This window comes from Ylistrum balloti, unplaced genomic scaffold, assembly GCF_031769215.1.
Source record: "Ylistrum balloti isolate Yb309-2 unplaced genomic scaffold, AGI_CSIRO_Ybal_v1 Utg369798, whole genome shotgun sequence".
Classification (NCBI taxonomy): domain Eukaryota; kingdom Metazoa; phylum Mollusca; class Bivalvia; order Pectinida; family Pectinidae; genus Ylistrum; species Ylistrum balloti.
This window is the reverse complement of record NW_026781977.1, coordinates 454,741-480,512: the sequence shown is the minus strand read 5'-3', so window position 1 is coordinate 480,512 and position 25,772 is coordinate 454,741. Positions and strand designations below refer to the sequence as shown.

At 34.2% G+C, this 25,772-nt stretch overlaps 1 protein-coding gene across 1 annotated transcript in view; it reads left to right on the top strand.

Annotated features, from left to right (window-relative positions):
- The first annotated feature begins 2,826 nt into the window (after nt 1-2,826).
- Nucleotides 2,827-25,772, top strand: part of LOC132544434 (feeding circuit activating peptides-like) — a 39,539-nt gene continuing 16,593 nt past the window's right edge. The window contains exon 1 of the mRNA XM_060208032.1: nt 2,827-2,913. Coding sequence (XP_060064015.1) covers nt 2,849-2,913 — 65 coding nt within the window. The 5' untranslated portion in view covers nt 2,827-2,848. The remainder of the gene's footprint in view (nt 2,914-25,772) is intronic.

Genomic DNA, 25,772 nt, shown 5'->3' with positions numbered 1-25,772 from the left:
TGATTTCTTGTTCTATTTAGTTTCTTGTGTCGGATTTTTACATACATACGTAATATATATAATGTTATATATTAAATTAGTATGTTATATGGATCTAATTTCTTATTTGCAGCGATGTCTTATTCAATTAGTAAAAATCTTGAGGAGCTTGAGGAGGTAAAAAAAACCATATTTATCTATATAAAGGATTATGTTGTTCCCTTAGCCAGCTTCGTCTCTCTGTTTACACTACAGAAAACGCAGTTGTACAACAATTATTTAGAACAATACATATAACCTTTAAGGTAATGTTTATTTACTTATAACAGTCACTTATTATTCCTACTCGTCATCAATAGATTGTTTTATCTGAACATTTTAGAATTACTTTTTCATGGTTTAAACAGATTACGCTGTCTCTTTGGAAGCTGATTGATTCTGTGTAAGTTGTATGTTTTCTTCAGTATAAAACATTTGATAAATTAGACCAATCTCTTGAGAGGTTATGACTTAATATCATTTTTTCTATAAAAAAAAAATGTTGAACACATCTGGAACTCTAGTTTTCTATTAACCGGGTGTTCACGCAGACCGATCACATCAGTCGTTTTCAACACTCATTTCTGGCTTTGTTTCATTCCACCACCTTGCTCCATTATACACACATATAACCCTAGGGTTAAATCTTACAATATATTACTATATAACATATGGTGATTCTGTCCAGTTTCAAATATATTCCTGAATTAGATCTAAATCTGCTGAAAACGCTGTATACTGACATCATTCACTCTATGTAGAGTAAATCATCAGAATTCACACCATGACTTGTTACTAACATTTCCTAAACTGGCCTTGTCCGCAGACTGGTGTACCCATACCGGTTTTAATCGCACCTTAGCCATTCCGAATCCTTGCTATTCTTTAACACCACCCCTGGTTAAATTACGTCTGCAAAATTGTTCGAAGCCAACAAGTTCTCTCCAGGCATTTGCAGTAGTATTATCTTGGCTTCTATGTCGACAACATACCGATCGATGCTAAACTATTAGAGCAACTAGCTTTACAAGGCCAATTGGACCTTTTTAGAAAAGACTTTTACAGGATTCTAGACATCAGACAATCGGATTTTTACCGTTATCTGTCCTACTACTACATTCTTGATAGGGTTGCAGCACCCATTCTATACATTCCTAAAGGTGTGGCAATATAATTATTCCTCATACGAGTGTGTTAAACTTCCTTTTGTCTGTCTACCGTCTCTTCCTTTCGTTTCTTCCTGAAGGCGTCCTTGATATTGCCGAAGGTTGGGATTTGAGTTCCAGCGTTTACCACAATGAGGACGAAAATAAGTCATATCCTCAAGACATGACTTATATGCACTTAAGCTATACTTGATGATCCCTATAAAACGTCACGCGCACGGGTGAATGACTCATTTACGAAAACATATCACACCCACCACGAAATCAGTATCATTAACTGGAAGATATTTCATTTCAATATTGCTGTTGGGAATAATATCAATTCCAAATGCTCTTTAAGTAAGCGTCTCTTGCAGCCGACAACGATCTTATTGTGTTGATAGTCTTTCATTACCTGCAGTAGTCACCATGTGGGACTTTGACACTCAGTCACCATTGTTTCTAATGTGACATTACAAGGACATATTCATTGTAACATCGAAAGTTGATAGGTCTGGAATTATACGTTTATAATTATACTTTTTTTATAATTTTAAATCAGTCAGAGGAAAACTAAGACTTGAAAAGACTTTATTTCATTAAAATTCAATATGGTTATATTTGAATATTGTAAATGTACTGGAACTGTGGGAATATGCTTGTTAAGTGCTTATGTATTTCATAGGTAACTTGTTATACGAAAATATAATTATAGGGTTGTAAGTGACTTGTGAATTGGTGGTGTCTGTCTAGAGTTCAAGGTTAGGATGGAAATTCCAGTTGTTTAATCCTATTGTCTGTCCCCTCTCATGTTAAGAGTATTTGTTTGCTGGTTTTATCGTTCTGGAAATAACCTCAATGAACAAAACACGGCAGGCCCGTCGCACGCAGTTCGAGTAATTAGGGCAAAGTGTCACAACCAGGTAAGGACGGACGTGTTCGATAGTCTATCTCATGAGAAACCCAAACCGTCACGTGAATGGAGCATCGGACCGCGCAACAAACATCTTTACACGAGGTTACGTAGACTAACGTTGTAACCAACTGAGCTAAACTCCCCTCTAGTAAACTAGTATGACAGAGCTGCGTATGTTTCGGTTAAACAGTACAACAGTTTTAGCCCAATATACATGACCATAATCAAATCAACAGCCTTATTATAGACTGAAATAAATAACCATCGGAAAAAAGGTTTTTTCCCCGTTTTTTTTTTATCGGCAGATTATTGTTTCGAATTTCCATGAAATGTATTGTGTTTTTATCAACGTTTATAGGCAAACTGAAATCCAATGCAATTAATGCGTAATTTCCACGACGATTTCGTTTTTTGTTTTAGTATATAGTTACTCTTCATTACATATTTAAAGAATATCAGTCACCAATCTTTGGATTAACGTTGTTGTGATATGCCAGAGAATTATGTAGGATTTCCAAGTCGATCATTAACCAGCACTTGCAATCATTAATCCTAACGCAGCACTTACTTACAAGGCAGTGTACAGAATCCGCCCACAGAAGACCGGTCAGTCATATTTCCCGAGAGGCGTGGCTTCTATGGTCACGTGCTTCTAGGTTACTTTGATTGACAAAAGATGCTGACAGGGATTGAGCGGGTATATTAAGGAGCTGATCCTATTATCCAGTATTGTGGAACTTTCGAGTTGGCAAGTGACATTTGATTCAGAATGACACAACTAGCTAGCTTCGTTGTGGTGTTAGCTGCAGTACCTTTGGCATGGGGTCAACACAGGTAAGTGAAAACTACATTATCTACCTCTAAGACAAAACTCATTAACTTGTATACCAGTTTCTCTTCATCATTGCTGTCTTTGGTAACTTTAGTCTGGTAATTTCTCACGTTAACATCATTTATTTAGCGCAGTTGGTCCCTATGGAGATTATCAGCGATATTTAAAAACCTTATAGACATATTTCTGTTTTTTCCCCATTACATAATTCCCAATAGTGAACACTTTCTGAATAGTCGTCTTGGCCTCGGTGTTTAAGAACATAGTTCCTAGTTGCATAGGAATGTTAAAGAAGTCTTCATCTAGTCAAGGTGTTTTACCGTGTTAGACATTACTGACGCCTGTCTGGTTCTAGTCTACAATTCATTGAATACAACAATGTAGCACAATAATCCAGCATTTCACACGATTGCATTTTGCCAAAAAACACGTATTTATGTGAGTATGAAGCTCCCTGCAGCCTGTACAAAACGTTTCCCTTTAGACTCAGCTTTGACGATAACAATTTTCTCGGATGATAACTCTAAATCTTCAGCGTTTGTAAAAACATTTTGCGAGCCTTTAAGAACATTGGAGTGCATTTATTCAGGAAGCTAAAGTTTTATGAGTGTGCAAAAAATTCCGGCAAAGTTTTCCTCTGTGTATTATGTTATTGTATTATGTGTTTCTCTTATATAACAGAGACTTGTTTGCTAGCTGAAATGTTTACAAAAGTCTTAGATTTATTACATTATCACCGATATCATACATTAGCATCAGTCCCTTTATAAGGATTATCTCTGTATAATATACTGTTTCTGAGAAACATGAAAATTCGAGTAAGTAGGGGAAATATACTGACTATGGCCGTGATTTCATGCTTTCTCCAATACTCTTGGCATCCTTTAGATGGCATTAACAGGTTCCCTCTAGTCACGGTAACGATGAACGAAATCTTATTTTCAAGTAATTCTTAGTCGATTCACGGTTCTTAAATCAATTTGCAAAAGTTTTCATTTATTTACGATTGAGGTATGCAGCAAGTGAACACCTCTTCGTGTTATATTCTATATATATCATCCTTACAATTAACACTGTGCTGGTTAACCTGGTAGTTAAAACGCAACTTTATCAATTCTCTGTCATGATTTTCCTACCACACCTCACCTGTTATGTGGAAATTGATGCGATATTCTATAATTCGCGCCTGATATCACGATCCTTATCATATATATCAACAGCTGACGATAAAAAACTTATATCACAGAATTGGACAGATGCATGTTGATAATAGCTAAATAACATTTAGAAACATGATACTTCCGTATGCGATGTGATAGTTGCTGTGTTCGCTGATCGTTGGAATGTCAGTCGGTTTCCTTCTCTGTAACCTGGTTTGTGAGATTGTGATATTTATTAAGTGGACGACAAACGTATGGCGATGTTATACTCATCTTGTACCTCATCAAACATAACCATGTTTGTTCTCTCGTGTTGATATATTGATCTTTTCTACCAGAACAGATCTCATTTCAATCCATACAGCTTTAGGTTATATTTTCGTTTATCTTTGCGAAACCTTGTAACAATCGGTCCCGTAAGTGGGCGTGGCTCGTTTAGCGTTAGCCCTTTAAGCCGCTACAACCTTATTTGACAGCTGTGTGATATCTTGTAGTATTTATATTTGGATGTAATCAGTGCAGTATATTACTAAGAGATTATTCTTATCGACTTGACCTATACGTCGAAACAAGACTGTTCAAAACACCAAGATGACCCGGAACTGTTCTTATCGTCAATTATTTCAATTTTAGATATACAATAAAAGTGTTGTGTACAGCGAGTTAACGTCGATAGGTTTCATTACGGCATATTCCACGCCTTCTACCACCCTCACTAGTGTCACTTTACACCCTTAACTTAGGGTTAACAAAATCTAGTATCAAACAGTAAATATAGTATATTCAATATTGTATGATATTCTTGACTGTTTAAGAAAAATCCTAAAAACCAGATGAGCTTGGCTAATCCAAATATTAAATAAAAATAATAATTTTCAATATTGAATTGTTGCCTCCTTCTGTGACTTTTCAGCAATGTCAAATGCTTACATTGCTAATAACTAGATGATGAGCTTGACAAACGCAAATATCAAATAAAATTAATTATTTTCAAAGTTTGGTTGTTTCAAAAGAACATAGATGAACTATATCATGACATGCACACTTCAGTAATCTAGGGGCTGTAGTCCACCAGCATTGTCTACTACTTACAATCTCAAAGGTGTATTTTTCAACACAAGTCTGTAATTAAATGAGTAGCGACTGAATCCAGGACAGCATAACTGTGTTTCTCTGTCAGCTAAGATGTGACTACTAAGATCATAAAGCTTTAAAGGAGATGTGAAATTTTTATGTTGTGTGTGTGAAAATCCATTAAGTCATCAGTGAGACAATCAATCTGGCCGATTACAGTTTAATTATGAATATCAATTGTTATGTTGAGAAACAAACGAGTAACTCAGGATAAAAGGTAATTAACACGGGTGCATGTAACAGGTTCGCCAGTAACGTTGTTAATCCAGAGAAATCGAGTGTTAAAACTATGATGAGATAACATTTATAAAGCCTTTTCTGTTTGGCTGTTTGAAACTTTCTCTCAAAACTTAATAAACGTTCCAATTGTAATATATCTCGTTGTTTTGAAAAGTTCAGGTTTAATTAAGCCGCGATCAAATAAGTCATATCTGTCGGATCAATGTCATTCAAGGACAATAGCTGTTTAATGAAAATAATAAGAAAGCAGATGACGCAGACTCTTCAGGATTACCTGGGTTTATTCTCCTTGTACCTTTTGATGATTCCTCGAGTTCATATGTTGCTGTAGTTTTATAGTATTTGCGTTCGGATTATAATTATGTTGACATGTTGGTATTTTCTCTCGCTTAATTTTGTCTGTTTCTGAATTTGCATTGATACATATCATTTTATTTATATTTTGAGATATTTGTGCCGTTCGTACCGCCCAAAAGTGATTTGCCCTGTTTTTTCAATGTTGTTATTTAGTTTTAAAGAAATTTTGATTTACTCGGGCCATTCAAAATATGAAAAACGAAACACATTTGAAACCAAACAATGCACACTGCCTCAAATTTTAATTTTATATAATTTAGAGTTTTGCGTTGATAAACGCGTGTCAGCATATGTTACCATTTACGAATATTTTGATGTAATTAATGTTGAAATATAGATACAATGATTTACAGTTCAATTGGAACGTTTCTTTAACTTTAAGGGAGTATTACAGACAGACAAACAGAAAGGCTTTATTTGACCATACTATCATAATACCGTACTCTAATTGTGTGTTATTTTACAAATACCTGTTTAACCTAACTATTACCGTCATGCTGTTCATTAATATGGGTGTTTTTTGCTACATTAAAATCATGTAGAGTGTAATGAACAATGACGCTAGATATCTTGTCGTAAAACCAACAATTCGTGTGACATGTAGTTAATTGGTGTAGCACGCCATCCTCTCTATCTCATTGATCGGTCTCACCCCCGAGGACAACATAGACTCACTGTTGTTGATATCACAGGCAATCTTAATAAACACGCTAGTTTTGTAATTGCTATGGTTTCAAATATTTCAGGATATAAGTATTTGCAAGGCTTTGGTTTTTCTCCGGCCAAATACTAAGATTTGTACAATTTGATAAATAACGGAAAAGTGTTTCGAAAGGCGAAGTTTTCACTCATCATGCTATATCCTTTCTTTTATTTTGTGGTACAATGCATGTTGTTTTAAATGCACTAGATTAATTTTTGTTATCTGCCATAGAAGTGCATCTTAAAGTCAGTATTTGCCCCTTAAAGTCCGCGAACGTGTCATTATTTTGTGTTCGATACTGAATATTTCACGCGTTAACGCGTAACTTCTAATTACTCTTGTCGATCCGAAACGAAACGACATTCGACATTAATCAATTAAGTATGTATTCCTTTACTTCAAAGCAAAGTCAAACCTGCTGACAAAGGTCACTTAAGGGAGTAAAACAGTGGCGTTTATAGGCAGGTTGCGTTTGTGCAGAGCTTTAAATACTATGAATACATCAGAACCTGGATCCAGTGGCCTTTATAGACAGTTAGTTTTACCTACAGGTGTCCTACATGGCAGGCTTGAAGAATGTATATTGAATAACATGGACACCCCATGTCTAGTTTATTCCTTACGGTCCTAAGGAACAAATGTCTTTCTATTGTATCCAAAGTAAATCCTACATTTTATTTATGTTCTGAATATACATACCGATTTATAGTTGATCGACTCTCTAGTGAAAAGGCCACGAACAAACGAGCGTAGTTAGAATTCTTCAACAAATACATTACAGCTGAATGAGAATTGGATGTAGCATTGGACTTAATGGTTCCATTCAAACTTTATATTAAGCGAAACGTATGAAATATTGATGTGGCGTACAATTATATTCTAGTTGGGTACGATTTACTTACAATAGATAACACCATTTGACATTCAAGACATTTCATCGTTATCTCAACATGGCCTTTATTTGGCCTTGTTCCTCCTAGAAATATTATTTATGTTTAAGAAATATTGGTTATATTGCTTTTTTCATGTGCATTGTCGTTCGCTTTACCATTGAATAATTATTTCTTTTTAATGTACGGATTACCGACAGACGTAGGCACGTCCGCTGTACTCTACTGATGCTAAAAACAATATGAAATAAACGTTTGATAAAAATTGATCTACTTTTACAAAAGCGATTTATGTAAATCCTGGCACAAACACAAACCTGGGTGTTTATATTGATATCTATCATGACAATCAAAAACAAATTTGAAAACAAATTTGAAATCTCATTCAGTGTTTATATTGATGTTTTTGCAAATAGAAAAGAACATTAAATTTAACACACGTCATTTCAGATTTAAAAAGAAACTAATCTTTGCTCGTTCGTTTAAGTTAATGCGTCACATACAAGGTGATTCAAAAGAAATATTGTAACAAAATCGTCTTAATTGGAAGGAAACAAAATATCCATAGCATGTTAAATTGCTCTATTTTATATTATTTTTACACGAATAAGAAAAACCCTGTGCAGGTGAAGGAGAAGATACGTCAAAATTTCACTGTATCTCGTAACATGCAGATCGAGGGCGTTTTTTCCGTCTGTTTATGGGACAACGGAATTTTTATTTCCTTCCTGTATGATGTATGTATAGCAATCAGTAGTGACTACAATTTTGAAGACTCTTGTATGTATGTCGGGACACGTAGCGCTATCCCAAATGCATGACTGTAAGGGGCGACTAAATTTGGAATCTAAACTTTTCTTTCCTCGCCCTAGCGTCACTAATGACATTTTGTTGTGAGATCGCCAGTGTGTGAAAGACTCTGGGTGCTGTCCCTTGCCCAGGATATAATACAGTGAAAAAAGGTAGTTAGTACTCGCTCCTTAACGCTTCGCTATGCATTGTGGTAATGAAACGACTGGCTCGCTTGTTGTCAGTATAATGTTACTTTGGGGGATGTCCTGCTGGCGGCCATCGGCTGTACATTTCAGTGAGATACGGCTATAAAGTCGATATTAATTCCGCACAAATGACAGTATTCTTTTAACAAAAATGTACACTCACTTTGCGTAAAATAGGAATGCCTTCCTTAAATAACATAACGATATAAAATCAAACCTTAAATAGAACGGTAAACAAGATCAAAACTTCCATTCCATTATATCTTTAAATGTTTTTATGTTCATTCTTTATGACCTTTCCACAACCGTCGTCATGTCACCATGGCTGTTGCAAGAATGTTAAGACTCCTACAAATATATAAATATATATATATATATATATATATATATATATATATATATTGTAGCTGTACTAAAACAACCAGTAAAGTCAGAACGGAAATATGAAATGATTTATAAATAAGCAAGAATGAGTTCCTGGTTAAACAGAACAGACTTTTATTGCATACGTGGCTGAAGTAAACATCGGTAACTAAGACCATTTCAACGACTTTGATTTCGATTTCAGCATCGTTTTTTTTTTATAAAATACAAGAATGTTAAAGATATTCTGGATTCGTAATTCAAACCATCTTCAACTAACTGTCGTCCTGATACCTTAGTTACTGTACAATGCTGCATGCATGTCGCCTGTTTAGTTATCACAGTAACGCCGGAGGACAGAAACTATAATTGCAAACGAACGTCACCGAACATTTTCAAATTCAGTAACATCGCGACGAAAATTTTACTCCCAGGAATCATTTTGAATCTTAGAGTCGTTATTTGGCTGTCCAAGTAAACATTACTTCCATTACAATCCTTAGACTTAGTTCCATTTGTTCAAAATTACATAAATATTTCATTTTTACGCGTTTTCCAAATGCATTGTTCCTGTAGAAGTAAGTTATGTTTTTTCTGGTATTACAGTCATTACCTTGGTATTGCTATAAGGGTGTATATAATGGTGTGGTTTATGGAGTTAGTATATCCAAACAACGTGCTTTTAAACATTTCATAGAGGCTATTATTCTCTGTAGGTAGCGACACTGTAATGGAAAGGTATGTTCTAAAGGTGTAATTTGCCGAACAAGAATATAACACAATTTAACAACGGTAAAATACTTCTCCATTCTTAAAATTGATTATCACAAAAGGGAAAAACAGACGTCCCATAGAGTGACATTTATCTAGAAGTTGCCAATCCAAGCATTTTTCTGCAAATACGTTTAATGGGTATAGAAGCAGATATTGTCCAATTGATAACCGCACAATCAAGTGTTTTACCATTAAAATGGTTCCTAATTGTTTTACATATATTGTAATGTCGTCTTCCAGCTACCAATGGATATACACGTTTTATATTGTCGTCTTATAATACCATAGTTTTAAGGATATTGTATTGTTGTCTTGTAATATCAATATTTATAAACATATTGTATTATCTTCTGATATCAATAATTTGAAACAGGGGGCATTGAAGCAACTTAAGACATCTGCTGCCTCGACTTCATCATTTTTATCTTTTTTCTGTCTGTTCGTCTTACCGTTCTTTGTTTTCAATTCTGTCTGTCTCTCTTGACACCTCCTTATATCACCCTTCCTGGTGTTACCCTAGGGATTATATCTGAATATAATAATGCATCATCAGACATATAGCTATATTTGATGTTGGCAGATGTTGTAACGGGTAATACACTTGCTTACAGTAGCACACCAACAAACGTGCGATAGAGCAGTTTTTTCCTACTTGCGCATAACAATCTGAAAAGTGCAATTGAGAATGCAATCCACGTTCAGAAAGACTACAAGCAACCAATCCTTATCCACAAACAATATTCAGGAAAAGGTGTTCCGAACAAAAATCCTTATCATGTTACAACAGAAGTTAGGCAGAAGTGACATTTAAGTACAGTCATATATATGTCAGAATAATGGAATCTTTTTATGTCTATCTTAACACTACGTCGCTGTCGGCCTTTGAGTTTTGCGTCTGCTGGAGTTGAAAGGCTAAGAATTCTGTCCCAATGCTGTTATATACCAAAGTCGTTTAAATCGTACTCCATACTCCGTGTTTTTCGCTCAGCATTGAATGAAAGCACAAGGATCGTTTTTTTCCGTTAAAAGTATAAAGTGAATGATGGGTAGGGATACAGTAGAATGATACAATGTCTGCGTTATGGCATTTCAGTGTGATTACACTAAAAGAAAAGGGGGCGGCGAGTGTCCATATCATCAGTGGATGCAATCTTAATTTATATGATCCGTAAAAAATCTTATAAAAATTCAACTCCTGATGGTACATCCAGGTTTACTGCTTTTGAAAAGGAAGAGATTTTGAGCTTTTTTATATGTCATTTAATTATTTTTCTATATTTTCAAAAGTCTGATGATAATGATGATGATAATGATGATGATGATGATGATGATGATGATGATGATGATGATGATGATGGATTAAAAGCAGTTCTCGACCTAACATTATATGTATATATGTATTATGTCGCAGACCAGTGGAAATTACAGGAATAATTCATTTTAAATCTTATAAGGATAAATATATGTTAATAAATAATGTTTATTGAGTAGAAATTAATAAAATAGTTAACACACCTGGAATATTAATAATAACATCAAAACGATCTAAAATTTACCTGACGCAAATAGATAATATCACGACTGTTATACACGTGCGACGTGTCTTATAATATCAAATGTGCATTTGATAAACCAGAAAGAAAAGAGATAACACTTTCTTTCATGTGCTACTTTTCTGTTGTATTAGTATAACAGTACTTCTTTGTATCATTAATATCCTCTCAATCCAATCCAAACTATTTGTAACGCCATAAAAGTGATGTTTTGTTTATATTAAGTTTGTATCATTGAGTTATTTACTTCCGTTTGTACAATAGCAAAAATAAAGACCAGGCGTGGAATAACCAATTTCTAACAATATTTAAACATTTATGATTTCCATCAAACAGAGAAACCCTTCCTAATATTCTTCCGTAACGAATCAGTATAATTGAATTAAGGTATTGTGCACAGAGAGCTCTAAAAGGATTTCAGTGAGTCGCTCCCACAAATCAACAGCAGTTTTTGTAGATGGTATTTTGTCATTTCAAAAACAAATACAAAACAGTGAAACAACACAAAATGGAAACTATCAAATATTTATTTCTTCGGAGTGTAATCCCAGTGTCAAGGCCGTAGGTTTAAAGTTGCTAAACATTTAAAATCTATAAATATCAGTAGGGTACTCTAACGCCAAATGAGATTTATATTTGGAGCGACTAAACACAATCACTGTGCATGTACTCGTCAGCTTAGTGGTTGGCTTCTATTCGCAAGATTAGATGTATGACAAAGCAATTGTTTTATAAATGTGTTGCATCGTAACAAATACAATCCATAATTGAATGTTTAAGTAACGAATTTTTTTTACAGTTCTCAATGCAGTATTAGAACTGCACGATATTACTTCAAAGTGTTGTATTATATTTTGCTGGAATCCTGGGAACATGAGAATATTGGGTAATGAAAATGCAGATTGTCTCACACGGATTTATAGCTACCACCCGTCGATTTTTAATTTCATTTAGAAAATACTTTTGTCACACTGGTAAATTGGAATCATTTAAAACGGATGATAATCAAAACTGAAATCAAATAAAACTAGGTCAAAGTATGAATAAAAAAACGATTTACACGGACACTCCTGAAAGCATACAAGGATAATAATACCAGACGTTCAGGAAGAGCAAGCGTCTTCTGCTTTATGGACGACATCCGCCATGTAAACCTTGGTCAATCCGGATAAGTGATGGCAATTCCTCAAATGCAAATGAGGTATATAACAACGGCACCAACAGGCAAAACGTTACGCCCAGCTTCATATCACACAAAGAAAAAGAATATTTTTCAAGGAGATCAATATGGCAACAGTAAAACTTCCCGATAATTTTCATCAACCGTGTGTTACAAATTTGTCAGTCAGTTGAATATCGTGATATTTGGAACAGCCCATTGTACATGGAATCTACCGCGACATTTTAACATCATAGTTTGGGGATGCAGGGATGTTGCTATCAAGAGGAGGAAAATATATTCTCAATTAGGAGTTTGAAGTGCTTATCATTCAGCTTGGTGGAAAGCTGTCTTTGTAGGTTTCGCTGTAGATTGAGATCATGGTAAAAAGCTGATATAGAAGAGCCCCGTGTCCTTGATTTCCAATTCTGTTGAGTAAAACTATGGGTGACATCAATAAATCAGTACATTATTACTTAATTAATTTAATTATATAAAGCCAAGATGTGATCAATATATCTGAAAGTGAAATTAAATAAATTTCAAGGTCTTTGTGACCTATTTTGATAAAATCTATGATAAATTCAGCTCGTATGAAAACAAAAATAAGTCAGTCTGTTGAAAGTTCTTCTCATCAAACTCAACATAGACAAACAACACCCTATAACTTATGAAACTTGTTGTTCTTGCTAAAGAGGCAAGCGTAGAGACAAGACTGATCTTGCTATAGAGACACGCGCCGAGAAAAGGGTGTACATGCTCTTCTGCCTATGCGTCATTCTTATATATTCATATTCACAATACACATCTATATATACTATAGAGCAAAGAACAGCCTTAGCACATTGCAAGCGGTTTATCTTTTGTAGATAACAACATTTTTTTGTAAATCTTTTATCTGCAGACTACACGGCAGTCTTCATGGTAACAATACAAATCCAAAATCTCTTTTTGAAAGGGAAACTACTAACTTACTCTAATTTATCTGAAAGCTATCACTACGCTTCACTATGATTTAAACTATACATGTGAGTGTATAACAATGTCTTTTAACACTTTGATTAATGTCGTTTCCTTACTGACCGTTTTTATGAACCATCTTTTGGCTCTTATGACAATTTCCATATCTGTGTCATATATATATATATAATATAATAATACTTTACCCAATATACTTGATTTTATCGTTTACCAGCATTAAACTGTTACGTTCGCGGTTATTAAACTGCGTGAATTTGATGAATTCACGAACACTATGAATTTAATTGCACATAAACATTAGTAGTACATGAAACATCCACGTTTTTTACCAATACCGTTTACATATCAGGACGTACATGATCGCGCAAAGCTTGTTGCGTCATTGTAGTCAAAATTTACATACAACGGAGCAGCCATAACTGAGTTAATCAAGATGAGATTGGAATACTTTATCACTCATTTATGACTTAACTGCTTGTAAAACAGAACATAACAATCGGTCGCAAATCAATAGTGGCCTGTAAAACGTCAGCGATGTTTCAAATATATATACAGAGAGCAAGTGCCGAACATATCTCAGCCAGCAAAACACTCTCATATTAAACACATACAGGCCGTCCTTAAATGACCCAGACTGTTGATATTGATGTGAAGCGATGTAAATTTAACCAGAAAACAAAGAGACAAACAAGGAGTATAGTTATTTGTGCTATTCATATTTGCTGAAATACAAAAATATGAATTTAAGCGAAATGATGTTTTCTTTAATATTTCTAGATGAATTTCGATGAATCGCCTTTGAAAATGAGTAATATCATTACCCGCTGTTGCCTCCCAAAAACACACAGGCAACACATGCACTCACCACACAAACACTGAGAAGCCACTCATAATTTGAAACTTGAAACCTACGGCCTTGACACTACCTGTTGATTGGACGTTTAAATATATACCGAAAATTGTAAAAAAAAAAAAAACACACACACACACCCGCGAATAACTCCTTTTAACTAATTTCTCTGCAATGAAGAAAACATATACCAAAAAACCAGTATTACCATCGAATAGTGTAATTCGATATGGTACTGTTGTGGGCTTTCTGTTTGAATTTACTTGAGATTAGGGATGGTTGCGGTGTATACTTAATGAATGAATGAATTACATCTTATTGGTGCTGTGTGATAAGAGTATTTGTTAACCTGTATTTTATTTTGTTGACATGTGGATATTTGTTCATTATTTGACAGTAACCATTCTGTACTGAGAGAACTCAGGTCTATATACTACTGGGCATTATCGAACTCTTTTATTACATGTCCATTAAGGATCTAATACAGGTCTGTATTAGCCACGCGTCACTTGCTTCCCGGGAAATAATGATGACACTACGAAACCTCCGAAGCTCCACAATCTTATCAGCTTACTGTGAATATTCAGTAATGTCTCGCACGTCGTAAACTTGTAATTATGAAGCACGTTCGCGTCTACGGGGCGTTATAAACATTGTGTTCAACGTCAGTTGAATATTTCACGCTGCTATAATTGCTCTGCCCGAAGTGACGTCTTTACAGGTGAAAAACAGCATTGTCATCACAATATATGGTAGTGTTATTGTTGATAAAAATTAAGTATTGATGCTATCTATTCTCAATTATTGTTTTGGTGAAAATATATATATTTTTTTATTTTTGATTGACTAATACGCTGACATTTTTACCAACGTTTTGTGTTCATTGCATATTATTCGAATGTTTATCGATAAATGTTGTCTCGCTAGATTAGAACAACTGTCTGTGTGTTAAGCTAACACGTTCAGATGTCCTTACAACTGGGATATAAACTAATCTGTGTTATACAGTAGTCATATAGCCGGTCCATTTAAGTATACAGTAGTGTAAATGATAGATTTGGTTCACACCCAAACATTTGCGTTTTATCAGTTGAGCATGCCCATGGTTGTAATGGTGAGCGTCCCAATGATATAATCCATTATGGAAGTGTTGAACCTGTATGAAACCGGAAATGTACTGGGAGGCAAAATGAAAGCTGAGGATTATGCCTCACTGAAACCGGAAATATTTGATACCGAGTCTGTACTTAAAATGTGTAATTGAACGTTATATTTTTGTTATAATAGAAAGTGTTTATCAAATTGTTCCATTCGCGAAACTACATATAATATATATAATATGGTTATGTGTTTGTAGTGCAACAGAAAGCAACTTCACAAAGGATGAGATTATAAAAACACAACCTTATTTGGTATATGTAAAATATCATAATAAACACTAAACAATGAAGATGTTTCTATCGTTCAGTAATAAGGGCAGAAGTTTGAAAATCTTAAAAGAAAATGACATTTCATAACATGATGCACGAGCGAATAATTTTCCACTTGACAAATGATAAGTATTCGATAATTTTTTAAGAGAAAAATCATACGTACGGTCCATGTTAATCAAATATCATTGAAATCGGTGAAAACCCAATTTGTGATTTTCCCCGTATTAAGGTGAACGTAGTACCAGGAAAATCTAGCTTTCAACTTTCATTACTTAGTGTATCTCTGGTTGATCTCTATGATTTTGACAACGTTTTTGTTACCGAGACTATAGAATTTTCTGAAGATCTCCGATCAGGCATATTTTAAGAATAGGGATCGACTAGATGGCTACATTGCCGTATATGTGAAAAGATATACATTTTGAAATACAACCTGGTCTCGCGTAACTTAATATGGAAGGTCTCTGGCTCAACTAAATGTGGAGAAGAATATATTCCCATAGGAACTTTCTGTGAGCTTCTTTATACTGACTCTGTCACTAATAGAGCACTCCTTTGAACTGGAGGTTAACACAGATGTAAGTAATAATTTTACAACGAATTAACTTAGTGCATCATATTTGACATTACAACCAAAAGTCACATTAATGATACAGTGAATCCCAATTTGCTTCCCAATTTAGTCATCTATATTAAGATATTTGTAATCTTCAGTCTCACTCTTTGTCTTAGTTCTGAATAATAATATTGATTTAATAAAATATGTCTTCGTCGGGAAGCTTTAAGGAGAAAATATAGTTATTAGACACAAGTAGATATGATATCTTTGAAAAAACTTACCTCAGGGATTCGACTGTAATCTTACTATCTATGATATGGTTTAACAATCTGCAGCTGTCTTTCTATCTAAAGGTATTCTTGACTGTACCAGTTTTGCCAATCCAAAGTAAAACTATTCGTGTAGAGAAAGACCGTAATTAATGCACAATAGTATTAATAAATTGTTAAGGACTAAGAAAAGAGTTAATAGGAAGGCAAACAATACACAGAATCTCCTCACTGAATTAGGTTTAAAACTTTTAATAAATCTCTTAGTTAAAATCTATATCCACGTACATGGAAACTTGATGACGTAATACCTATCATCCTTAACTTTGAATTACAGACCAGTGTTTTTAATCAGTATGATATGTAAAGTAAGGGAATGGGTGTATTTATGTATCAATTTAACATTCTAATGGAAACCAATTTGTTTACACTCTATCAGTCTGGATCGACTACAAGTGACTCTGGCGTAAACTGATTATCGTACATAACTAGCGATATTGGTAAAATCGGTAGATGAATGGAGGGAGAGAACAGCATTCTGTCATATCAATAAATAATTCGATAAGGTCTGGTATGATGGTTGATTTGTAAAATGAGAAAGGTTGGAATCTGAGTTAATTTACTTAGTTGCTGAAGTGATTATCTTTCAAACAGAAAACTACGTATCGTTCTAAATGGAAAAGCTTCTAAGTATAAAAATTGTAAATGTAGGTCCAGTGTTGAATTTGCAGCTGTTTGTAAATTCACTCATGTCAATTTGACGTGATGAGCGACAGTACCTCACATCACTCATCACAGTACACGTTTGTTAACTGTAAAACGGACTTGTTTTCATCCAGTCTGATCATCCACTACACCCTCCGATCAAAGGGAAATTACAGACATGCTGTATATGACATATGTTCTCATTGTGAATTTTCACAATAATATCATAGCTGGTGTACCTCACGGATCTATTATTGGGCCACTTTTACCCTTAATTCATAAAAAATATATGTGTTATTGATCTTGAGAAAGCGCCCGGTTTAGCAATTTTAGGGTGACGTGTATCAACAATCCGATGTAAGAAAAAAACAATATTTATCATGATCTATCTAAAGTCCAAATTTTAGGCCGATAGATGACTAGTTACATTTATGCCATGTAAAACTGAACGTATTTGCACAAGTTTTAATGTCCTAAATTAAGCACAATCCGCTATCAATGAAAAGTACATCAATATCTTCAGCTTCTTTTCATAAACATCTTTGTGTTGATTTTCTTTTAATCTTAAGAATGTTCATATTAATAATGACTTTAAATTCATTCTTGATACATATTTAGTTATCTGTTGGTCTTTATTTCATGCCTGTAGCCTTAATAACAAGCAAAACAAGCATGTATGTACATATACATTACAAAACTGATGGCACTACACCACACTCTATTACAATAAAACGCAAAGAATTGAAAATATGTGTTAAAATGTTTTTTCTCCCATTGGTCAAGTCTCTCAGAGATTCGTTTGTACGCTAAAACCCATCCTTTATCAAAGTATCGATCTGTAATTTGATATCGAGAAAAACAAGGAATGTCTGGCAGCTGAAACTTTTAACCCAACGCTGATAATGGAAAATTACCATTTTGGTAAACAACATTAAGTAATCGATAATTTTTTTAAGTCAGAGAAGACGTTGTTTCGTCTATCAAGATCCGTCCATCTTCAAGGAAAAAACACTTTTTTAAAAAAGTTTATTATATCCCACTGAGAATCGTAATAGGTAAATTTCTTCAAAGCACTTTATTTCCACTGTATATCCGCTTTGAAAAAAAAACTGTTCAATTCAGAATCGGACTACAGCTTAAGGATAAGAATGCTTGCTTATGGGAGATTACCGTGATCTCCCTGTAATATTGTGAAAGTAATCATATAATGACGTCATAATGTAATTAAGGTCAATAGAACCATGGATCCTTAACTCGACAAACCAAACCCGTTTACACTCAGATCGGCTGTACTAGAAAAGGCAAGTATCATTTTCAATTTGGAATGATAGTCTTAAAATCAGCTATATATCATAAAACGAAACAATGTAATGTTTGAGATGTTTAAAAGATGAGATTAATGATAAAACACAAATTTATAATGATAATTTGTATTATATGAATGATGTACACAATACTTCTATGTGTGATCGGTATGATTCGTGGTAACACTATCATTGTTCTTATTTCGACAACGTGACATTACTTAGATCTTTGCCTTAATTTACACGGCTGGTGCTGTCAATGCAGCAGAAAGTAAGTTTCCTTCCAGATTTTTCGGTCTTCTACCCTTGTACTTCTTGTGTATCCGTGTTAATGTGTAAATCAATTAATTTTAATTTAGAATTACTGTTAAATACGTCAGCACATCTGGTGCATCTTCTTTACCTTGGCGTCGGCTTTTATCTTCGGGTATGGCCCACCAAACATAAGTTGTCTACATCAGAACAAACCTTGTCGTGACATCTTTTGTTCCCCCATATCAAACGCTGTAAGCAATGGACGGAGCCTGATTGTGGAGCGACTTTACAAATGTAAAGTTTTAACGTCTTATATGTTACGTGACTGACATTAATGGTCTCTGCCGATACTACAGGGATGTCGTCAACTTACATATCATCTTATGATTAGTTAGATGAGTTATTCAAATTTCCTATCAATGTAAATAATAACAAATAAATCATCCATTCAAAAAAAGTTACATTCTTCCTAGTATTTCTAACATATGATGTCACAAAATTGTAAGTGCTTTTGCAAATAGGTCTTGAATAAGACTTTTTATTAGAGCTTGGTTTAATTTTTGTCACAACATCTGTTTTCAAAATCTTTACTTAATGAATATATTTGAACATTATTTCAATATGATATTGAAAAAAGTGCATATAGATTTTGAAATAAATCATTTTATTTGGTTTTCTAGTCTATTGACCATTTTATCCTTGAGGTTCTGTGTCTGGAGTTGCAATGTATGTCCACTTCATCATCGCTCAATTGGAAAATGTCTACGGTATTTTATGACCTTTTATTGCTTAGAGACTCCAAAATTCTCCCAACACTATCCTATAATAATGAAATTTCCCTTTCATAACAAAACAATTAGTATCCCAGAATTCCTTAGGGTATGACGCAATTTCCGGATTCGAAGTATCAGACAATTGCCCTTAAGGGCACTTCTGATTTACAATGTCGTACGCGGAAAATAATATCGCGCGTACATCGCTGGATTAGGGTTTAATCTGACTGGGGCGGGACTTGGTGCCCGAGGATCCCTCGTTGTGATGTTAAAAGTTATATTATAGTAATATCGCCCAGAAAAGATACTCATCTGTTCTTCAAATGGATCGTCAAAAACCTGACTCTGACCATATCTGTTCGTAAAGCGTAAGAAGGCGGGGCTGGCAGGACAAGTTTATCATGAATTTACTCTAAACAAATGAATTCAAATATCTTTTTGAATGAAACCATCTATAAACATTCCCTTGATTAAATAACCCACGGGTTCTCATTTTATTTGAGAAGATAAAAATAACACTGGAACACATTTAAGAAAAAAAAGTTTATGTATGGAAATGAGGAATACATCTTATACACTGAAATAGACTCAGCTTTTGTTTGACATATGAAGATAATTTCCATAAACTTTAAATTCAATTCTACATAATTGTTACATTAACTAAAGCATTTTTCTATCATCAGAACAGTTATCTGCATCAGTCAGCACGGGAGGACTAGGTTGTATCATTGAAGGAACGTTCTGGCTCGGGATGGTCAGATTGTATTGGGAATTCTATCCAAGACTATGATAGGTGATCAAAGTAAAGGTACAGTTTGTTCATACACGAACACATCCATATGGCTTATCCAGGCTTTAACTGAGGCACAATTTGGATTTAATTTGAAAGTCTTTTATCAAAACATCGGTTTCGTTTTTAAGGCACGTGTTAAAATACGAACAACCCATCATTGGTTTAAACGTTTTGTCGCATAACACAATGAAAACATTTTTATTAAGAATCAGGGGATATTAGACGTATAATGTTAGGGCTTATGGTTGAGAAATTATTTCCAGAAATAATTTTCCTTCATCATTCCCGTTGCGATTTCCCCTCGGGATATGATGTAATCAAAATTCACATTTCTTTTCTAATTAAAGGTTCATGTAATTAAAACTTACATCTAATCTTGTGAACGAATCGCTGTGCATATAATTGAAAACATTTTCAGTACATGAAACAGAAAACGTATCAGCATTATGTGCCGCTATGCAACTATATTCTCTAATAAAAATCGGGATCTAGTTTGAAGACGAAATTGAGAAACTGGTCAATACGAATTAACGTTGACAAATCCTGTGTAAACGGGATTGCGTGAAAGCAAGTATCACGACGGAATTCCAGCTTATTACATCTACTTTATCTCTCCCATGGTGACCGATCGGATGAACTTTAATTTAATATGAATTAATTGGTCTGCATCACTGGTATTAGCCTTAGAAAGTTCAGCGAATTACAGAACACAACATTTTGTTCTCTGGGGACTAGTTGGAACATATTTTTGACAGATTATGACAGATTTTTACAGCGCTAGATGCAAACAAGAAAAAAATGTGCAGAGAGCTCAAAGAACAAACGTATACCATAAGGTTAAGACGAAAACATCTGCAACGAAAGTTGACAAACTGTAATAGGATTGTACCAAAATTCAAATGTATTGCACCTTTCAGTACAAAACTACTCTGCAAAACGTACATGTATTTCAGCTTCCGTGTTGGAAATCAAAATATTGCGATGAATTAAAGAGATAATTATCCCCCCCCCCCCCAAAAAAAAAAAAAAAAAAAAAAAGGCAAGGCAAAAAACTTGACGTCCAAGATAATGATTTTAATATGTATATCCAAATTGCAAGAGATATGTCGTAGAATACCGGGGATTATTCTAAAATAAGAAACAAGTAATTGGATGGAAAACCAGGTTTTCCCGATAACCCATTTTTGTTAAGGCTACTTTCAGTAAATATTAAGACCAAAACAATGTTTTTCAATTAATATGAACTGAGATGTTCCATAGAAAGTAATTATAACGTCCAGGATCACTGACACTAGAATGGGATATCGATCAGGTCTCAGACAATTGAATGAAGGAAATGGTTGTGGATTACCCTGGCTGATCACCGTAAGGTATGTGTAATATATATAGAAAAGTACACGAGTTTCCCGTTTCATTTCAGATTTATGAAACACAAGTCTAAGATTTTTATTTGGTGAGACACTGGTGAAATAAAACGAAATAAAGTTTGTGTTAAATTTATTTCATATACTCAAGAAATGGAAACAAGTTCAACATCGTTTCCATTAAAATAATACTTATGTAAATTAATGAAAAATAGTGTCCACGTCAGTCGCACAACAGTCTAGTTTAAATATAGTTATCTAAAACTAGGATATCACGTCAGCCTTGTGTACCTATTGTACCTATATCTAGTTAGAGCTGAGATATCACTTCGGTCTAGTGTACGTATATCTAGTTAGAATCAGGATATCACATCAGTCTTGTGACCAGTATCTAGCTAGAACTAGGATTTAGCATCAGTGTATCGTGTCTATATCTAGCTGGAGTTTGGATATCACATCAGTCTTGTGTACCTATATCTAGTTAGAGCTAGGGTATAGCATCAGTTTATTGTGTCTATATCTAGCTGGAGCTAGGATATCAGTCTAGTGTAACTAAGTTCATGGAAGAACTAGGGATAGAAATAACATCACCAAATGCTGTGAATCTATATATTAATTCATTATTATCTAACACATTTTACCCCACGTACGCTTAAGGAATGATACGTTTTATGCGAAAAGAAATTAATTGAAGCTTGATTTCGTTGTTGTATACATGGTGGGTGTCGTCAATGAAACAAAAGACGCATACTCTTTCGGAACATCTGGCTTTATTCTCCTTGCTTTTTATAGGAGTCATCGGGTAATTCTTTCTTTTATTGATAGTTTGGCCTACGTCTATATATAGCGTATCTTTATTTACAGGTTGTCTTTATGTCCTTCTCTACTTTGATGAGCCGTTCATTGTATAATGATAGTAATAACAGGTGTGATGTAAGTCTTTGATGTCAATTTCTTTATAAAAAGTTATTACATTTCTTCAGACATACAAACGGATTAGGAAAACGACGGGTAAATGTTACCGCAACACTGCAATTATAATTGTAGTAGTGATAATATATAAAGTATTACTGGAGTCTTATACATGTAATAAGGGTTTTTCGTTTATGCACATCAATGATGTTTCCGATCCTTGCAGTGGAGCTAAAATAAAGAGAACGATAAGGGTTTCAAATCGTAAGGAACAGTAATTATGAAATGGATAATGCTTGCATGCAAATGAAATGATTGAAAACGAAATTTAATTCCCAGAGTAAATTAATTGCACTGAGCTGTAGGACCTTATTGCTGTTTTCTGGCTTCCGCCGGATGTAAATCTGGTATTTTTGGCATTAATTATCCCTAAATCTTGAATGAAAATAAACCTTAATTGTTAATTACCTTATCAAAGATACAACACAAATTATTTAAAGAAGACACTGGTAGCTGATAAATAGTGGAGTGGTACAAGTGAGAGTAAAACTGATAGATATATTGCGATTGATCACAGCAATAATTAGCGTTTCAGCATCAGAGAGATAATATATAGTAAGATCTTAAAACTGAAAGAAGGAACATCAATTACACCTCTAGTAATAAACGAGGATACCAACTCGTGAAATTCAACGTTTCAAACACCTGCTAAGTATTTTCTGTCAAGTACAAGAAAATGAAAAGGTAATCAAAGGTCAAAGATCACTGAAGCTTGAGGTGTCTGATGTTTGTTAGTTTCCTTGTTAGATTCGTCGTTGCATACCTTGTTCTTATTCGAGGATGTGACATTACTTACTTGGGTTACTTGTACTTACAAGATTTACATGAAAACTGCCGTCAATAAAGTAGGAGATGCTAACCCTTCCGGAACACTCGGTCTTATTCTTCTTGTACTTTTTTGTTTCCGTGTAAATAGTTCTCTTGTTCATATTTCCCCTAGTGTTATGGAATTCGAGTTCGGATTATGATTGTGTACAGCTGCTGAAATTTGCCTTGTTTTTTCCATATGTATAATGGGTAATTGTGTTCTCGTTGCTGTAATCTTTTGATTGTTATGGGATCGAGTGGACGACCTTGACATTCATTCATAAGTGTTAAAGGGAAGCCTTTCAAGCATCACAAATCTCTCTTTTTTGAGTCATGAACGAAAATCTATAAATGACGTGGTAGGTCGATCAATAGTAGATCGACTTTTATAATGTTTTATGAGAGCCTGTCAAAGAATCACCAGATAATTGATAAATAATAAACTTAATTCCACAAAATAACAAATATTAAGACAGATATAAACACCTTATCAGGGCCTACGTCTTTTTTCACTGACTATTCCCGAGACTCTAGTATATAATGGAATTTGTGCTTGTTTATGCAAAGACATCGTATTTCTGGAGTACTGATGTTGCTATTGAATTGATTAGTTGACCAATATTATTTTTGTGTCCAGTAATCTTACTCAAACAGTATTGTGTTGATAGAATAGACATCACACATTTACTGCTGTGATAATATAATGTCAAGTACCACAGGAATCTCGTCCTAGCATTTCCATACTGTCTACCAGTATTTTCATCACGTTCGAAAAATGAGAAAAAAATGTGCTATCCACGACAGAAATCTTAAAGAAGTGAGTGTAGTTTTATAGGAGTTACCCGATGGTAAATAGTTTCGATTTGTCTATCATTCCGTGTTATGTATCAGAAGTTTATGGTTTAATGGTCATAAAGGTTAGCTAAAATACCCTTTTCTGGGTATGTTTTATTCAACAGATAATTATTTTTTTCACATTTTCCAGTTTATGGTTTAATGGTCATAAAGGTTAGCTAAAATATCTATTCGGTGACAGTTTCACAATTTTCATATTTACATATAACTATTTACGTGTTCTGATTATATTAACGGAGCAAATTAAACGGAGTAATTAATACAATGATCTGCAGCCTTACAATAATATAACCATTTTTCTCCATTGTTGAAGAGGATATTCTTTGCTATGAAATCACGTTGTCTCAGAGAGAGCTACTACAACATTATGGTTTTAATGTCATCAATATCATCATCTTTGTCATACTCATTATCTACCAGGTAATTTACACTATTAACGCTTTTCTTAAGGTATTCATTTCCTGTCAGTGGTGGATGATATGAATGAGATGTTCATTAAATAAAAGGCGTAAGAAGAATATATGATCTAAATTCATTGTTTATGATTAAGCGTTGTATTTGGCTAACAAACGACGTGATATATTTCTGGTACCCAAAACATCGATTTTAAAATGTACTAAATTCAGAACCGAGAATTGTTTCGGTTACAAAATAAGAGCTACTATTACAAAGGGTGCATTATTATGGGAGTATGGTTTTAACATATTTCATATCCCGCCACTGATACATGTGTATTACAGCGATAGAAACATTTCATCAGAGAAATGTCTTTTCTGTTTGAGGTATTCGTGCATGCCGTCCGTTGGTCGATCTCAAGGCAAAAAAAAAAAAAACCCAAAAACCCAAAAAATGTAGTATTTATTACGAAAGATAAATGAAGATCTAGGCGCATTATAACAACATAAGCGATATAATACTCCAACGAAATGTTTCATTTGAATCTAAAAATAGTAAAATGTTTGTGGGGGTTAATTCCTGCGAAAATCCGATGCCATTGTCTGTAACACCTGCATTTTATAAAATGCTCTTCCTGATCCTTTACGGATTTGCTGTAAAATGCACGATACTAAAAATAGAATTTTTCTTTCTGGTGGTCCTTTCAGCAAGACAGCTCACAAGTCCGTTTGAATTATAGATATTGAGTAGGCACTTGATTCCGAATATGTTTGGAGCGGAATTGGACAGAACTAGACAAGACTAAATGACCTATTGATTCATGTTGATGGAGAGGGTTCATCTCGTGTGTGTTGGTCATTCAGGTGTTAAGGGTCAGGTGAGACCAATATCGTTGAATTGATTTTATGAGGTCAAAGTGATCTCTTTTAGCTGAAATGATCTGCGAGCTCACGAGATGATGTTAGTGGCGGATCTACACCGAAACATATACAACAAATACCTTAATCAATAAGCTGGATAACGCGAGATGAACATGCAAATAACTTAATATAATATAAATCAAATTTTATTTTTATTTCAAGTTTTTTGTTTATTTATTTATTTTTTGCATTACTTACTTTCATATCAATATTTTCATTACTGTCGTCGAGTGAGCAGAAGACGCTAACCCTTGAGGAACGCCTACTTCTCCTTGTGTCTGTAATTCTTTATTT